This window comes from Leptonychotes weddellii, chromosome 16, assembly GCF_054177405.1.
Source record: "Leptonychotes weddellii isolate Sample4059 chromosome 16, ASM5417740v2, whole genome shotgun sequence".
Taxonomy (NCBI): Eukaryota; Metazoa; Chordata; class Mammalia; order Carnivora; family Phocidae; genus Leptonychotes; species Leptonychotes weddellii.
In genome coordinates this window covers 24,910,193-24,923,788 of record NC_138384.1, presented here as the reverse complement: position 1 = coordinate 24,923,788, position 13,596 = coordinate 24,910,193, and the positions used below count along the sequence as shown (strand labels likewise).

Genomic DNA, 13,596 nt, shown 5'->3' with positions numbered 1-13,596 from the left:
CTATTTGTCCTCCCCTGGCACTGTGTGTGTATGTGCGCGTGCATGTGTAAGTTCATGCACGTGCGTGCATAGGCCCATATGCGTGCGTGCGCCTGCGTGTGTGTCTCTGCAACCGTCTCCTCTGTCTCTCATCTCAGTGTCTCTCCATCTTGGTCTCCCTGTGTCTCTGACTCTCTCCAGCTCTTGACTGCCTGTGCAGGAGGTCTTATGTGCGTGCTGTGTGTCGGTGCGTCCCTGTGTGCCTGGGGGCGGTGGCTGCTGTGGCCTCTGTCCTGAGGGGCTGTGTTTCCTCCTCCGCAGGCTGACACACTGCGGCTTGCAAGCCAAGCACCTCGAGCAGCTCTGCAGGGCGCTGAGAGGAAGCTGCCGCCCCGGCCACCTGGAGTGAGTAGTTGCTGGTGGAGGGCGGGTGGGTGGAGCCCAGCGGGCCGTGGGTGTTGGTGTGGGCGGTTTTGTTTTGACTTTTTTTAAGATTGCGATCAGCGGTGTTTCCCTGCTGCAATCAGAAACCCCTTAGGGGCGCCTGGATGGCTCAGTCGTTAAGGGTCTGCCTTCAGCTCAGGTCATGATCCCAGAGTCCTGGGATCGAGCCCCACATCGGGCTCCCTGCTCCACGGGAAGCCTGCTTCTCCCTCTCCCATTCCACCTGCTTGTATTCCCTCTCTCACTGTGTCTCTCTCTGTCAAATAAATAAATAAAATCTTTAAAAAAAAAAAAGAAAGAAAAAGAAACCCCTTAGAGAGTCTGGGGAGGGTTGTGACCCTTCCCCCTAAAATGCACGTCCCCACATATGACCCCCTCTGAAGCCCCTCCCCGACCCCCAAAGGTCACAAACCTCAGGATAGAAAGTGTGGGGGAAACTCCAGCGGACCCGTGTGAGATCTGCTGAGATCTGGTCTGGTAGCCCAGGGCCGGGTGCCAGTTTCAGGAGAAGCTGTCTCCCAGGGGTGGAGACACAGAGTTCCTACGGGCCCCACGCCCACCCTCCACTAACCTGTTCTCCCCCTTCACCCCTCCCAGCCTCTCAGGCAATGCTCTGGGGGACGAAGGCGCAGCCCAGCTGGCCCAGCTGCTCCCAGGGCTGGGACCTCTGCAGTCCTTGGAGTGAGTAGCCAACTAGACAAAGCCTCTGACGCTTGTCCTCATCAGGACGACGGGTGGGGGCGGTGAGGAGGGGGTGTTCTGTGTCCTGTCTCATTCCTTCCTGGGTTATTGTAAAGATTAAATCAGAAAACGCATGTCTGTCACCTGGTCCAGTTCCTGGCATGTGGTAAGTGCTCACAAAGGGTAGTTAGCTGCTGTGAGTCTCATTGAGAGAGCCTCTGGGACTCAGTGATCCAGCTGCTGACCTAAGGTTTTACTTCTTGAACCTGACTTTGTGGCTCTGCATGGGCTCTCTGGGAGGCCCAGGCCACCTGGGGCGGGGCAAGCATGGGCGGGAAGCGTTAGCTAACGGTCAGTTAACCTAATGACTGGCAGCCCTTCTGGCCCTGGGTTGCAGGGAGGGGCTGTTGCTAGGATACAGGCTGGATAGGGAGGATGTGTACCAGGCAAGATGCCCGAGCAGGGTGCCCAGGGCAGCTGGAGAGCAGAGAGCGGGGAGATGTTCAGTGCGGGAGGGAGGCCCTGGGAGGAGACCAGGAGCCTCCAGACTTTGCCTGCAACAGACCAGAGTTTCCGGGTGCTAGAAGGCCCCTGTGTTTTGGGCTCCCACATATTCTTGTCCTTCTGAGCTCTTCAGGGCTAAAGTGAGAGGAGCCCTGGAGAGAGCTCACAACTGTTAGGTTCTCTGTGTGACCTTAGGCAAGTTCCATCACCTCTCTGGGCCCCGGCTTCCCAGGGAACACCTAAAATATAAGGGGGAGGGGGCTTTGGTTTGGGCTACAGCTATAGAATGAGTGCTGGAGCCAGAGGGCCCTTCCTGCTCAGTCTTCGTGGGGCATCTAGGAAGAAGGGGTTACTTCTGTTCCTGTTCTGGGCCTGCTTGTGGGTAGGGAGGAAGGCCTCACCACTGTAGGCAAATCGTATGTAGATTGGTGCTTGGCGGCAAATCCCCATGTGACCTTCTCAATACTGTGAAGTAGTCTGAGCCCCCCAACCTGTGAGATCCTCGCTCACCTACCCATACCTGGGCCAGAGGACTGCAGCATTACATGGTGAATAGGAAACACTATGACAGATTGACAGGCCCGAAAGAAAGGCAAAGCTTTGTCCCTGCCTTTTGAACAGGAGCCCCTGCATTTTCATTTTGCTCTGGGCACTGCCCTTCTTTTTATCAGGTGGGGAAACTGAGGCACAACTCCAGCCTGAAAGCACTCTCCAGATTCATCGCAGACCCAGAGAACCAGAGTTCTAATCTCACCTCTGTCGTCAGCATGTCTCATAACCTTGGGCAAGACCTTGCTGCTTTTTTGGGCCTCAGTTTCCCCATCTGTACAATGGGGAGTTAGAAGAGGTGCCCTCTGGCCATTTGGGGTTCAGTGAGCTCTGTCATCTGGACTCAGGAACAGCCCTCCCCTGCCCTGGGCTCTGACCACAAAGAGGGCGTTTCTGAGTCGGGTGAGTTCCATCAGTGTCACCCCTGTGATTGTCCAGCCTCAGTGAGAACAGTTTGTCCCTGGATGCGGTGTTCATGTTGACCCCGTGCTTCTCAACTCTGCAGTGGCTTCTCCACTTGGACATCAGGTGAGTGTGCCTCTGGGCCCCTGCCCTGCCCTCTGACCCCACGGGCCATCGGCTCCCACCACCTTCCTCATCTGTCCTGTTCACAGTGTCGCCTCCTTGGGGCCCTGTGTGGCACCAGGACCCGTGAGCGTGTGACAGGTGTCTGCTGAATGAATGAATGGACGGATGAATGAAAGTAGCCCCAGGACACTCCCATCTCTCCAAGTTTGACATGGGACACGATCCAGCGACTCTCCCTTGCTCACTCTGTGGATCATCCTGGGAGACCTTTACGGAAACCGGAAGCTCCCTGATGGTGGCTGAGTGCTCGAGGACCAGTCTCGATCATGGGGTCTCTGGAGCTGATGAGAATTTAGAAGGGAAGCCACCTGGCCAGGCAGCCTGGGGCCAAGCCGAGCAGATGAGCCGTGGTTTCAGTGGGGTCTGCCCATTCCCCCCACTTTCCCCTTCCAAGAGTGGGAGGTGTGGGCACAGACAGACCAGGTTCAAATCCAGGCGTACCACTTAGCTGCTCTGCAGCTTTGAGCAGGTCACTGAGCCTCTCTGTACCCATTTCCTCATCTGTTAAGGAAGAGTAAGAACAGTTCTTACCTCACACCATTATCGTGAGCATAAAAGGAGGTCCCGGCAGTGCTGTGCTTTGTATGTGCTTCAGTCCGTGTCATTATGCTTAGTATGAATATTGTTATATTTGCTGAGAAAGTGGGCCGCCCTCCAGGCCCTCCATGACCAGGCTGTCTGTCTGTCTGTCTCAGACTGCTGCTTCCTCTCTGTTTGCAGCTCTGAGAGCCAGCACGTCGTCCTGAGAGGTGACAGAACAGGCAGGTGAGGAGGGAGAGCTCCGAGGGGGGAAGGATGGGCTCCCCTCTCCCCTGGCCTCCATTTCCTACAGGTCCCCCCAACCCCAGCCCTGTGCTGACCACTGTTAGCCCTAGAGTAGCCCACCCAGGTCTGGCCCCCCTTCTGCAGATGTACCCCTGTGTCCCTCCATTCGCAGTAATCATCCGCTTAGCTCTGGAAAGGAGGCAGGGCAGCCGGGGAGGGAGATGGGGGGGGCAGTGCGGCGGAACAGGTGCCCGCTCGGGGCTGCTGAGTGGGAGGGAGGGCGGCTAGGCTTCTGCCCCTCAGGACTTCTGCAGACCTCTGCAGACTCCCGACTTCATAAGAGTCACCGCCCTTCACACTCGGAGTGTACGGCGTTCGAGAAGCCAAGGACCGTTTGTGTTCTGAAAAAGTTTCCACACCTTTGCAGTAAACAACAGATTGTTAGTTCTGCACCGATGTTCCCAGCTGCCCCCTAGTGGGGCCACTAGCTAAGGTATCAGAGAAAAGCATTGCCAGACCAGCCGGGCTGTGTGGAGCTGGAGTGGCCCAAGGCCAGGGTGGTCTTGCATCCTGGGCCAGGGTCTCCATTTCTGGGAACTCTCTGGGTTCTCAAAGCCTAGAGAATGTAAGCCTGGGGATGATGAGAGAGAGGAAGGGCTCTGTCCTGGCTCCCCCGGTCCTAGCCAGATGCTGCCACCCGGACAGGTGTAAGTTGCTGGCTTTTCTCACTCTGACTTCCCTTCCATGGGCCTCAGTTTCCCCATCTGTACAGGGAGGGACTGGATCGTCCCTAGGCCCCCTTCAGCCCTGACTTCTGTGTCTTGTCTTCCCATGTGCGTGATGTGAACGTTCCTCTCAGAAATGGTCTCCCCACTCCAAGGGATCAATTGGCTGGTGGATCTTTGCCAGAGTTCCCGGCTGGAGCCCAATTCTTGGCCTTTCGTCAGCCCCACGTCCCCAGGAGCCTCTGGTACTGTCTTATCCACTTCTCTTTGGGGGGTAACCACGATACAGGTGAAGAGTGGGGGAAAGAGGGTTCGAGAGAAGGAAAAGAAAGGGGGCCAGTATGAGGGCTGGTGAGGGGGGCTGCCGGGCCCAGCGTTCTCCCCAGAGAAAAGATTCCATGCTGTTTTCTCAGAAGACTTCCCAGCTCTGCCATGTCTGTGTGACCATGGCTGGGCCCCTCCCCTCTCTGGGCCTTGATTTCCTTACCTAGGAAGAAAGACTCCTCGGCTGGGGCCCAAACAGGCTTATCCAGAGGAGGAGTGGGAGGACTGTCCCAGGCAGGTGGGTCAGCTGAGGAGGGAAAGCTTAGCTCTTGAGAAGCATGTCAGCGTGGCTGGGGCATGTACAGGGCCAGTGGAGGTGAGCGAGGCCATGGAAAAGGCCTTTCGCTTTTAGCCTGAGAGTAATAGGGAGCCACAGGGGGCTTAAGCGCCTAAGAGGCGTGGTCAGACTGCACTGTTAAAAGATAAGCCACTGGCAGGCGGAGAAGGACCGCATGGAGGCAGGAGGGGAGTTGAAGGGTGTTAAAGTGGTCCAGGCAAGTGACAGTGGTGGCCCAGACTCAGGCAGGGGCAGTGGGGAGGTGTTGGAATGGAGCGAGGGCAGCTGCGCACTGGGGGTCCTTTATTGTCACTGAGTGGTGGGGATCAGGCTGTAGGGGAGACTTGGGGTGCAGAGTGTGCCCTGTGAGGGGAGGATCCTGCAGCCTGGAGGTTGAGGAGGAGGGGTGGAGAGAGAAGGGGAGAGCCCCTGGGGCTGCACAAGGGCCCTGGGCCCTCCCTCTCTGACCCTCTGCCCGGCCCACTGCCCCCTTTCAGCCTCAGGCACTGTCAGCTGGAGCCCCTGAGCCTCACCCACCTCTGTGAGACTCTGGAGAAGTGCCCGGGGCCTCTGGAAGTCAAGTAAGTAAGGAGGGCACAGCCTGAGGGGGCACAGTGTGGGCATCTGCCTGGTGACCTGGGGTGGGGGTGTCCTGGTTAGAGTCCAGGTGAGTCCTTCCTGGTCCCCAGCCCCTGTAGCCCTACCCCACCCCTCAGCTATTGGTAGCAGCCTCCTTGCGTCCCGATAGGGCACCTTGCTCTTCTACCAGGAGAGGCTACGCTGGGCCCGGGGCTTCCCCTTTGCCATCTGCTCAACTCAGGGCAACTGGGAGCCCCGGTCTGCTCCCTCCACCCCTGGAGCCCCACCCTGGCGCCCCCTGTGCCTGCCTCCCTAGCTGGGGCATGTCACTTCTGAGGGCCCCCCCTCAGGGCCTCCGTTTCCTGGTTCCCCACTCACCCAGCCCAGAAGCCCCGGGTCTGTGACCAGAGACTGGACCTGGAATGAGGAGTCCCGGCTCAGCCACCCACAGGCTGGGTGACTTTGGGCACGTGGCTCTACCTCCTTGCGTCTCCGCTTTGTCATCTGCAGAAATGGGCAGCCTTTTTCCTTTGTCCTCATTGCTACCATTTTATTACAGCAATTACCTTACAATAGAGAAACCCAAGACAAGCCTGCCTCACCTAAATCAACCCTTCTCCACATCCAGTCAGTGCTGTCGTCGGTCCCTGTGACCCACCTTGTCTGTGCGCATGTTTAGTCTTTGCCTATTAGAGCCACAGACGGGCTGCATTCTCCGTGGTTTTCCCGACGGTCTTTGGTCTTGCTTTCTCGCTCCCATCTCTGATGCCCTCCTGGCCCTTGTGAGCAGCTCATCCACGGTCACCTGGTGTCCGTCCTTCCGGGCCCCTCTCCTTGGGCACGCACATACAGACCCGGATCAAGGGGTTTTTGACATCGTTAACAGACACGGGATTTTACCATGTCAGGTCTCCAGAGCGAGCTTTTGTCTCGGGACAGTACGTCGTGACTTCCCTGGGATGTGGAGTCCATGAACTTTTTAGTAAAGCGTTTATTTTAGAATAGGTTAAGGCTTGATTTACAGAAGAGTTGCAAAGCTAGTCCAGAGAGTTCCTCCGCCCTGGTCCCTGGTGGTTAATATCACCCGTCATGGTCCATTTGTCACGACTGAGAAACCAACCTTGTTGCTACATTCACCACCACACTCCAGGCTTTGTTCAGATGCCCCTAGTTTTTCTCCTAAGACCCTTTCTCTGACCCAGCATCCCGTCCAGGATCCCACATGGCATTTAGGAATCATGTTCTCAGCCTCTCTGGTCTGTGACGATTTCTCAGCCTCTGTTTTTCATGACTTTGGCAGCTTTGAGAAGTCTTCAATAGATATTTTGTGAAATGTCCCTCAGTGTGGGTGTGTCTGATGTTTTTCTGTTGGGTAAACTGGGGTTCTGGGTCTGGGGGAAGAAGACCGCAGAAGTGAAGTACCCTTCTCGTCCCATCTCAGAGGTGCATGCTGTGGACTTAGCGCTATTGATGTTGACCTTGACCACCTGGCTGAGGGAGTTTTTGTCAGATTTCCCCACTGTGAAGTTACTTTCTAATTAAAAAAAAAAAAAACCCAACTATTATGGCTACTTTGGAGCATATATGAAAGCAGAGCCAGTAGTGGGATGGACCCTCAGGTCCCCGTCTACCTTCCTCAGTAATTACCATGCCATGGCCCCAACACACATGCACACATGGTATTTTGAAGCAAGTCCCAGACACCTCTTAACTTCATCTGTAGTTACTGTAGGATGTGTAGCTAAAAAGGAAGTACCCTTTTTTAAAAAGATTTTATTTATTTATTTATTTGAGAGGGAGTGAGGTGGAGGAGAGGGAGAAGGAGAGAGAATCTGAAGCAGATTCAGGGCTGAGCACAGAGCCCGATGCGGGGCTCGATCTCACGACCCTGAGATCATGACCTGAGCTGAAACCAAGAGCTGGCCACTTAACTGAGCCACCCAGGCGTCCCTATTTATTTTTTTAGTATAACCACAAAACCATTATCAGACTTAAAATATTTGGGGGGGGTCTGTTGTTTCTTTTTTTCTATATTTTTATTTAAATTCAATTAATTAACATATAATGTATTATTGGTTTCAGCGGCAGAGGTCAGTGATTCATCAGTCTTCTATAACACCCAGTGCTCATTACATCACGCGCCTTCCTTCATGGCCATCACCCAGTGACCCCATCCCCCCTCCCCTCCGATCAGACCTAAAATATTAGCATGATTATATGACATACTAGAATCATCAAGTAGCCTGTGGATTTTTTTTTTTTTTTTAAGATTTTGTTTATTTGAGAGAGAGAGAATGAGAGAGAGAGAGCACATGGCGGGGGAGGGTCAGAGGGAGAAGCAGACTCCCCGCCGAGCAGGGAGCCCGATGCGGGACTCGATCCCGGGACTCCAGGATCATGACCCGAGCCGAAGGCAGTCGCTTAACCGACTGAGCCACCCAGGCGCCCAGCTTGTGGATTTTTAATTGTCCTCGATTGCCTCTGATGTATTTTTACACAACATTTGAATGTTTGTGCCTTGTATTTTTTTATATTTGTGCCTTTTAATAGTAACCCTCCACAGTTTAGATGTGCCACGGGCCCTTCAGCCACCCCTCTGTAGAGTCTAGATGGATGCCCAGGCTGCTTCCAGTAATGCGGGAGCCAGTGCTGCAGAAAGCACTCTTCTATCGTGTAACTGCTAAGCACCACCTGTATACCAGGGCACTGGGCCAGGCCCGGGGCGGGGCACAAGGGTGTAGCTGGACATCACCGCCTGCTGTCATTCAGCTACCGCAGCGGGAGGCTTTGTGCAAGCTGCCCCAGGCGGTGGTGGGTGCTCTGAGCACAGATGGGGGGTCTGAGGGCCCCCCTCCCTCAGCTATGGCTAGAAAAAGTGGGATAATAGCATGAAAGTACTTTGCCAACTGTAGAGTGCTAGGACTGCGTACCCAAATATCGTAATCAACGTACTTCATGCCGAACTCCAATAATTAGATGCTAGGGAGGGTGATGGAGCTCCGGCCCCCTCCCCAAATTCTACCACTGCAGGTCTGCTTTGCCTGGGCACATCCTGGAGTTCCATGTGAGATGTGATGGGTAAAGTTGCTATTGCCTTAAAAAAAAAAAAAAAAAACAGCAAGTGTGTAAAGCCCACACTGACCCAACCAGAGCACCGTGTACTGGGGGCCCAGAGGGAAACCATGTGGAAGGTGTTGCGGATGGACCACCCCTCAGCGAAGGCCCCCTGTTCTGCCAGCGCTTGGAGCCCGGGGCCCAGTCCTGGGACAGAGGGTATAGAGGTTCTTGGGCATAGAGGTTCCGCTGTGAGGCTCGCAGCTCCAGAATCCTAGGCTGACCTTCCCACAGTCGCTCCCAACCAGCAGACAACACGGTAGAGGTGGGCCAGGCCCCTGGAGGGCCCAGTGAGGGGGAAAGACAGCCTGCAGGGGACAGGAACAGGGACAGCAAAGGGCAAAGGGGGAGAAGGCATAAGGAAAACACAGCCCAAAGGCCTCTGGGAGTGGGGAAGTTGCTCCAGACACCTGCAAATGCTCTGTAAATCCCAGGGCGGTTAGGCACCCTGCTTGTCCCAGGCCTGCAGCCCAGGTGGGCCCCAAAGGGCCGGTATCTGGAGTTTCTCCCAAGTGGACTGGGTTCTGACAGATTATCCAGACAAGTGATCAGCTGGTAGGTCTGGCTTTGACGGACAACCAGAGACCCAAGCTAACTCGCACCTCGGATCCTTTGCTGACGGGCTGTGGGCCTGAACGGCCACTGTTTATCTCACCGTGGGTCAAGGTGGCCTGCTCTTCCTAACAAGTGTCTTCTGCAGAGCACCCATCTCCAGGGCCCTCGAAATAATACTCCTGCGAGTCTGTGACATTTGGGGAAAAGTGTTAGAGCTCCGGGGGAAGTCACAATGCCCAGCAGCGTGCTCAAACTCTGAGAAGTCCTGCTGCAAAGGAAACTATATTTCATTTGGTTTAAGCAGCACTTTCCAAACTTGTATGCCCTTCCTTTCCCTTCAGCCTCAATGATAACTCAAGGGCCCGGCATTTGGAGGGAATGTGTTGGGCCACCCGTGTCCAGAGGGCTCTGGCTGTGAGGGTGCAGTCCTAGCTTTCCTCAAGGCTCCCCTGCCTCATTCGGATGCTTTGTTTCACAGATTGTCCTGTGAGGTCCTGAGTGACCAGAGCCTGGAGACCCTGCTGCACCACTTACCCCAGCTCCCCCAGCTAAGCCTGCTGCAGTAAGACCGGTTTCCCCATCTCCCTGTGCTGGGCTGAGGCTCTTGGCTTGCAAACCCATCCCTTCCTTCCCAGTTACTCCTCTCTCTTGGGCTCTTTTATCTGGCACAGCTGGGAGCTCTTCCCTAATACCTTACTAACCTTGAAGGGGGGTGGGGTGCTATGGGATCAGTTTCCTCATCTGACAAATGGGACTCCTATTCCCCAACCCCTCTGCCACGGTTGGGGCTCCAAAAGACAGGTGTTGTCCAGGCACCTTGAAGAATGGAGGGTCTCTGGCAAATGGGCTGTTGTACTTCTCCTCGCCCACGGAAAGGTCACCATCTAACTCCGCCAAAGGGGAACTGAAGCAGCATCCTCCGAAGTATTTAAAACTCTGCTTTCTAATTTCAGCGCAGACTGGTTAGAATTTAAAAAGGATTTACTTTAAATACTCTTCCAGCAGGGGGAAAGCAGCTGCAGCTGGGATGGAAAAATACAACGGGAAATTAAATCATACCGTTAATAACAGCAACATAAGTACTAATGCTGAGGCTCTCTGGGACGCCCGAGGCAGCTCACTTCACAGCCAGGATCTTGCTTATCCCCGCGTCCTACTGGGAAGGGAAGGAACAGCAGGGTGACGTTCCAGAGGTGGGCGGATGCAACAGACCTCGCGTCCACGCACGGCCCCCACGACGGGAAGGGCATCTTTGGACGCACAAAGTGGCAGGCTAAAATGAGCAGGTGGGAAACCCCAGACCAGGGAGAGACTTCTCCGTGCCCACGTCACACAGCATGAACCCCTAAATCTCCTCGGTCTTTGGAATGAGGTGTCCAGCCTGCCCCACACCAGGGCTAACGCTTTGTACTACTTAGTCCGTATGCTGGAGGGCTGGAGACACAGCAGAGAGCGGGGAGAAAAGACCGGGTCCTTGTCTTCTTGGAGCTTACCTTGTAGTAGTAGGCAGCTGGACAATAAGCAAGCAAGACGAATTCAGACAGTGATGAGGTATTTTTCTAGGTAATGTAGTCAAGAGTGCCGCAAAGGTGAGGGCGGTCAGGGGATGCCTCTGAGGAGGGATACTAAGGTTCGACCCAAAGGACGAAAGGGACCCAGCCTTGTGAAGAGCAGGGAACAGCATTCCAAACAGAGGGAAGAGCATGTAGGAGGCCCTGAGGCAAGATTGAACTTGGTGGGCTCAAGGAACAGCCAGAAGGGCACTGTGGCAGGAGGGGAGGTGGAGAGAGGAGAGAGGTGAAGAGAGCCATGAGGAGGAGTTTGGGGTTTTTGTCCAAGGGGACTTGAAAGACAGAGGTGTGATGTGTGTGTGTGTGTGTGTGTTTTAAGATTTCATTTATTTATTTGACAGAGAGCACGAGCAGGGTGAGCAGCAGGCAGAGGGAGAGGGAGAAGTGGGCTCGATCCCAGAACCCTGGGATCATGACCTGAGCCAAAGGCAGACGCTTAACCGACTGAGCCCCCCAGGCACCCCTGTGCTGTATGTTTTCAAAAGCTCAGCCTGGCTGCTGGATAGAGAAGGGGTTGGGGGACAAGAGTGGAAATGAGAGTAGGGAAGAGGCTGTGTAGGGTCGAAGATGGTGGGGCCGGGGGTTGGTGGGGCTGGGGCGGAAGCAGGTCGATTCAGGGTGCATCTTGAGAGTGGAACGGATGAGACAAGCTGAGGGAGGATTTAGGGGGCGAGGGAAGTGTGGGGGTGCCCAGGTCGCCTCCGAGGGCAAGATGCGGCCGCCTCACCTTCTCGAAGACAGCGGTTCCCAGCCAAGGGGGGGATTTTGCTCCCCAGTGATACATGGCCATGGAGACATTTTTGGTTGTCATGGCAGGGGGAGGAGGATGGGGAGAGGGAGGGCAATGAATGGGATTTAGTGAGTAGAGGTCTACGGTGCCGCGGAACACCCTACAGGACAGCCCCAACAGCAACGAGTTATTTAGCCCCAAATCACAGAAACTACTCCAAGGACCTAAAGTTTCCCACTTCCTTTCAGCAGGACTACCTGTTAAGTCTGTGCTTGAGGGCAGAAACAATATAATAATAAAACTAGCATGGCGCCAGGCAGTGCACCAGCTTGATGTAATTAAGTCCTCGAGACACCCCAGTGGAAGGTATACCATGAGTAATCCTGTTTTCCTGGTAAGGAGGCTGAGGCTTAGAGAAGTTAAGTGACTGCCAAGGACACACAGTCGATAAGCAGAACTGGAGCTCAAACCCAAGTCCCTATTTGTCCCTCTTGAGTCCCTGCCTTCCTCCTTATTGCTTTGCTGACCCGCCTGCCTTCCCTCTCCTCTCTTGCCTTCCCTTCCAGCCCATCCAGGCTGCCTGTCCACTCTAGCCTGGCTCCAACTTGCCTACATAAGGCCCCGCTCCTTTCCTTCTCAGGCTAAGCGAGACAAGGCTGTCCCCGAAGAGCCCCCTCCTGCTGGCCGATCTCTTCAGCCTGTGCCCACGGATTCAGAAGGTGGATCTCAGGTGGGCATTGCCCTAGGACAACCGGGTCTAGTCTTGGAGGGTTTTGCCCTGTCTGGCGGGTGTAAGAGGGTAGGATGGAGGCAGTAGGACCTGAGTCAGGGGCGTCCTGAGACTGTGGCCAAGGGTGGCTGACTCAGGTGCTGTCTGTTCCAGGTCCCTGTATCACATGACCCTGCACTTCAGGTCTAGCAAGGAGCGGGAAGGCGAATGCTGTGGGTAAGTCCCTGAAACTGCGCCCTGGCACCTGGTTGATACTGGGGACAAGTAGACCCACCTCCTGGATGCCTAGAACAGAGTACAGATTGCCTGCCGTGGGGCATTTCCTTGAAAGGACCCAGCAAGCAGACTTGTTTCCTCTAACATAAAGAAGCAGAGGTCCAGAGAGGGCCGGGCTTTGGCAAAGGCAAATAAGGAGTGCCTGTCAGGCTTGACCAGAGTTCAGGGGCCTGGTTCAAGGAAAAGGACTTCATAAGTGGCCCACCAGGCCTTAAATCCCAGCTCCACGGGGCCTGACGCCTTGGACGAGCTCCTTAACGTTCTGTGATCCTCAGCTTCCACAGCTGAAGGGGGAGCCATCATATTGCAGGATGTTTGTAAGGATTAACTGAGACGATGTGTAAAGCATGAAGCACTCCCAGATACAGGTGTCCTTGCCCTGCTGGCTCCTGGACCCGTGCTCCGCGGTTATCCCCAGAGGCAGGATGACGGGGCAGAGGGCAACCTTTGCACACAGAGATGATGTTTCTAATAACTGATGCCACTGGCTTGCCGAGAGACCTTGTGCTGGACCCTTCTCCTGTCGGCCTCAGCCTCCTCAGCTGTGAAGTAACCATAAATAGGAGAATCAAGATATGTTGAATATCTGCAGGGCGCCATTCTAGAGCCTTCTGCACATTACGTCCTGTAAGCTTCACAGCTGCGATCACATGGCAGGAAGGGGGCAGCCGGGACTTGAACCCAGGCTGTTCTGCAGTGCTCCTCGCCCCAGGGCGGACAGACTGTGGGTGGCTATGTATTTATTGATTCATTTTTGTTAGAATAGAGCTGACCTACAACATAGTACTAGTTGCAGGTGTACAAGCTAGTGATTGGGCAGCTCTGTGCACTGGGCAGTGCTCCCCGCGGTGGGGACCGTCACCATCTGTCACCATACAATAGTGTTACAGTATTATTGACTATATTCCCTATGCTGTACTTTCAATCCCCTTGACTTCTTTTATAACTGGAAGTCTGTGCCTCTGAATCTCTTTCGTCTCAATTCCAGTATCAAAGGCAAGAGCAGGCGTCACCCTTCTTCTCTCCCTCCCACCCTGCTTGTCCAACTTGAGCTTAAATCAACCACCTAGAGATCCTGTGGTTTCTGATTCAGTGGGTCTGGGCAGGGTTCCTAGAGTTTGCATCTGAACGAGTGCCCAAGTGATGCAGGTGTGGCTGGTCGGGGATCACCGGCTGATGGAGCCTGGGGGTGCCGGGTGGGATCT

The 13,596-nt window shown here is 54.8% G+C and overlaps 1 protein-coding gene across 9 annotated transcripts in view; it reads left to right on the top strand.

Moving 5' to 3' along the window:
- NLRC5 (NLR family CARD domain containing 5) overlaps positions 1 to 13,596 on the top strand; it is an 85,273-nt gene that overhangs the window by 49,655 nt on the left and 22,022 nt on the right. For 8 of the 9 annotated variants that reach the window (XM_081806560.1, XM_081806558.1, XM_081806559.1 and 5 more), the window contains exons 18-26: positions 301 to 384; positions 1,021 to 1,104; positions 2,596 to 2,685; positions 3,466 to 3,510; positions 4,391 to 4,480; positions 5,334 to 5,417; positions 9,563 to 9,646; positions 12,026 to 12,115; positions 12,269 to 12,331. In XM_081806560.1, coding sequence (XP_081662686.1) covers positions 301 to 384; positions 1,021 to 1,104; positions 2,596 to 2,685; positions 3,466 to 3,510; positions 4,391 to 4,480; positions 5,334 to 5,417; positions 9,563 to 9,646; positions 12,026 to 12,115; positions 12,269 to 12,331 — 714 coding nt within the window. Of the gene's footprint in view, positions 1 to 300; positions 385 to 1,020; positions 1,105 to 2,595; positions 2,686 to 3,465; positions 3,511 to 4,390; positions 4,481 to 5,333; positions 5,418 to 5,974; positions 6,758 to 9,562; positions 9,647 to 12,025; positions 12,116 to 12,268; positions 12,332 to 13,596 lie in introns of those variants that run through there. The other variant, XM_081806563.1, reaches the window with a different exon arrangement.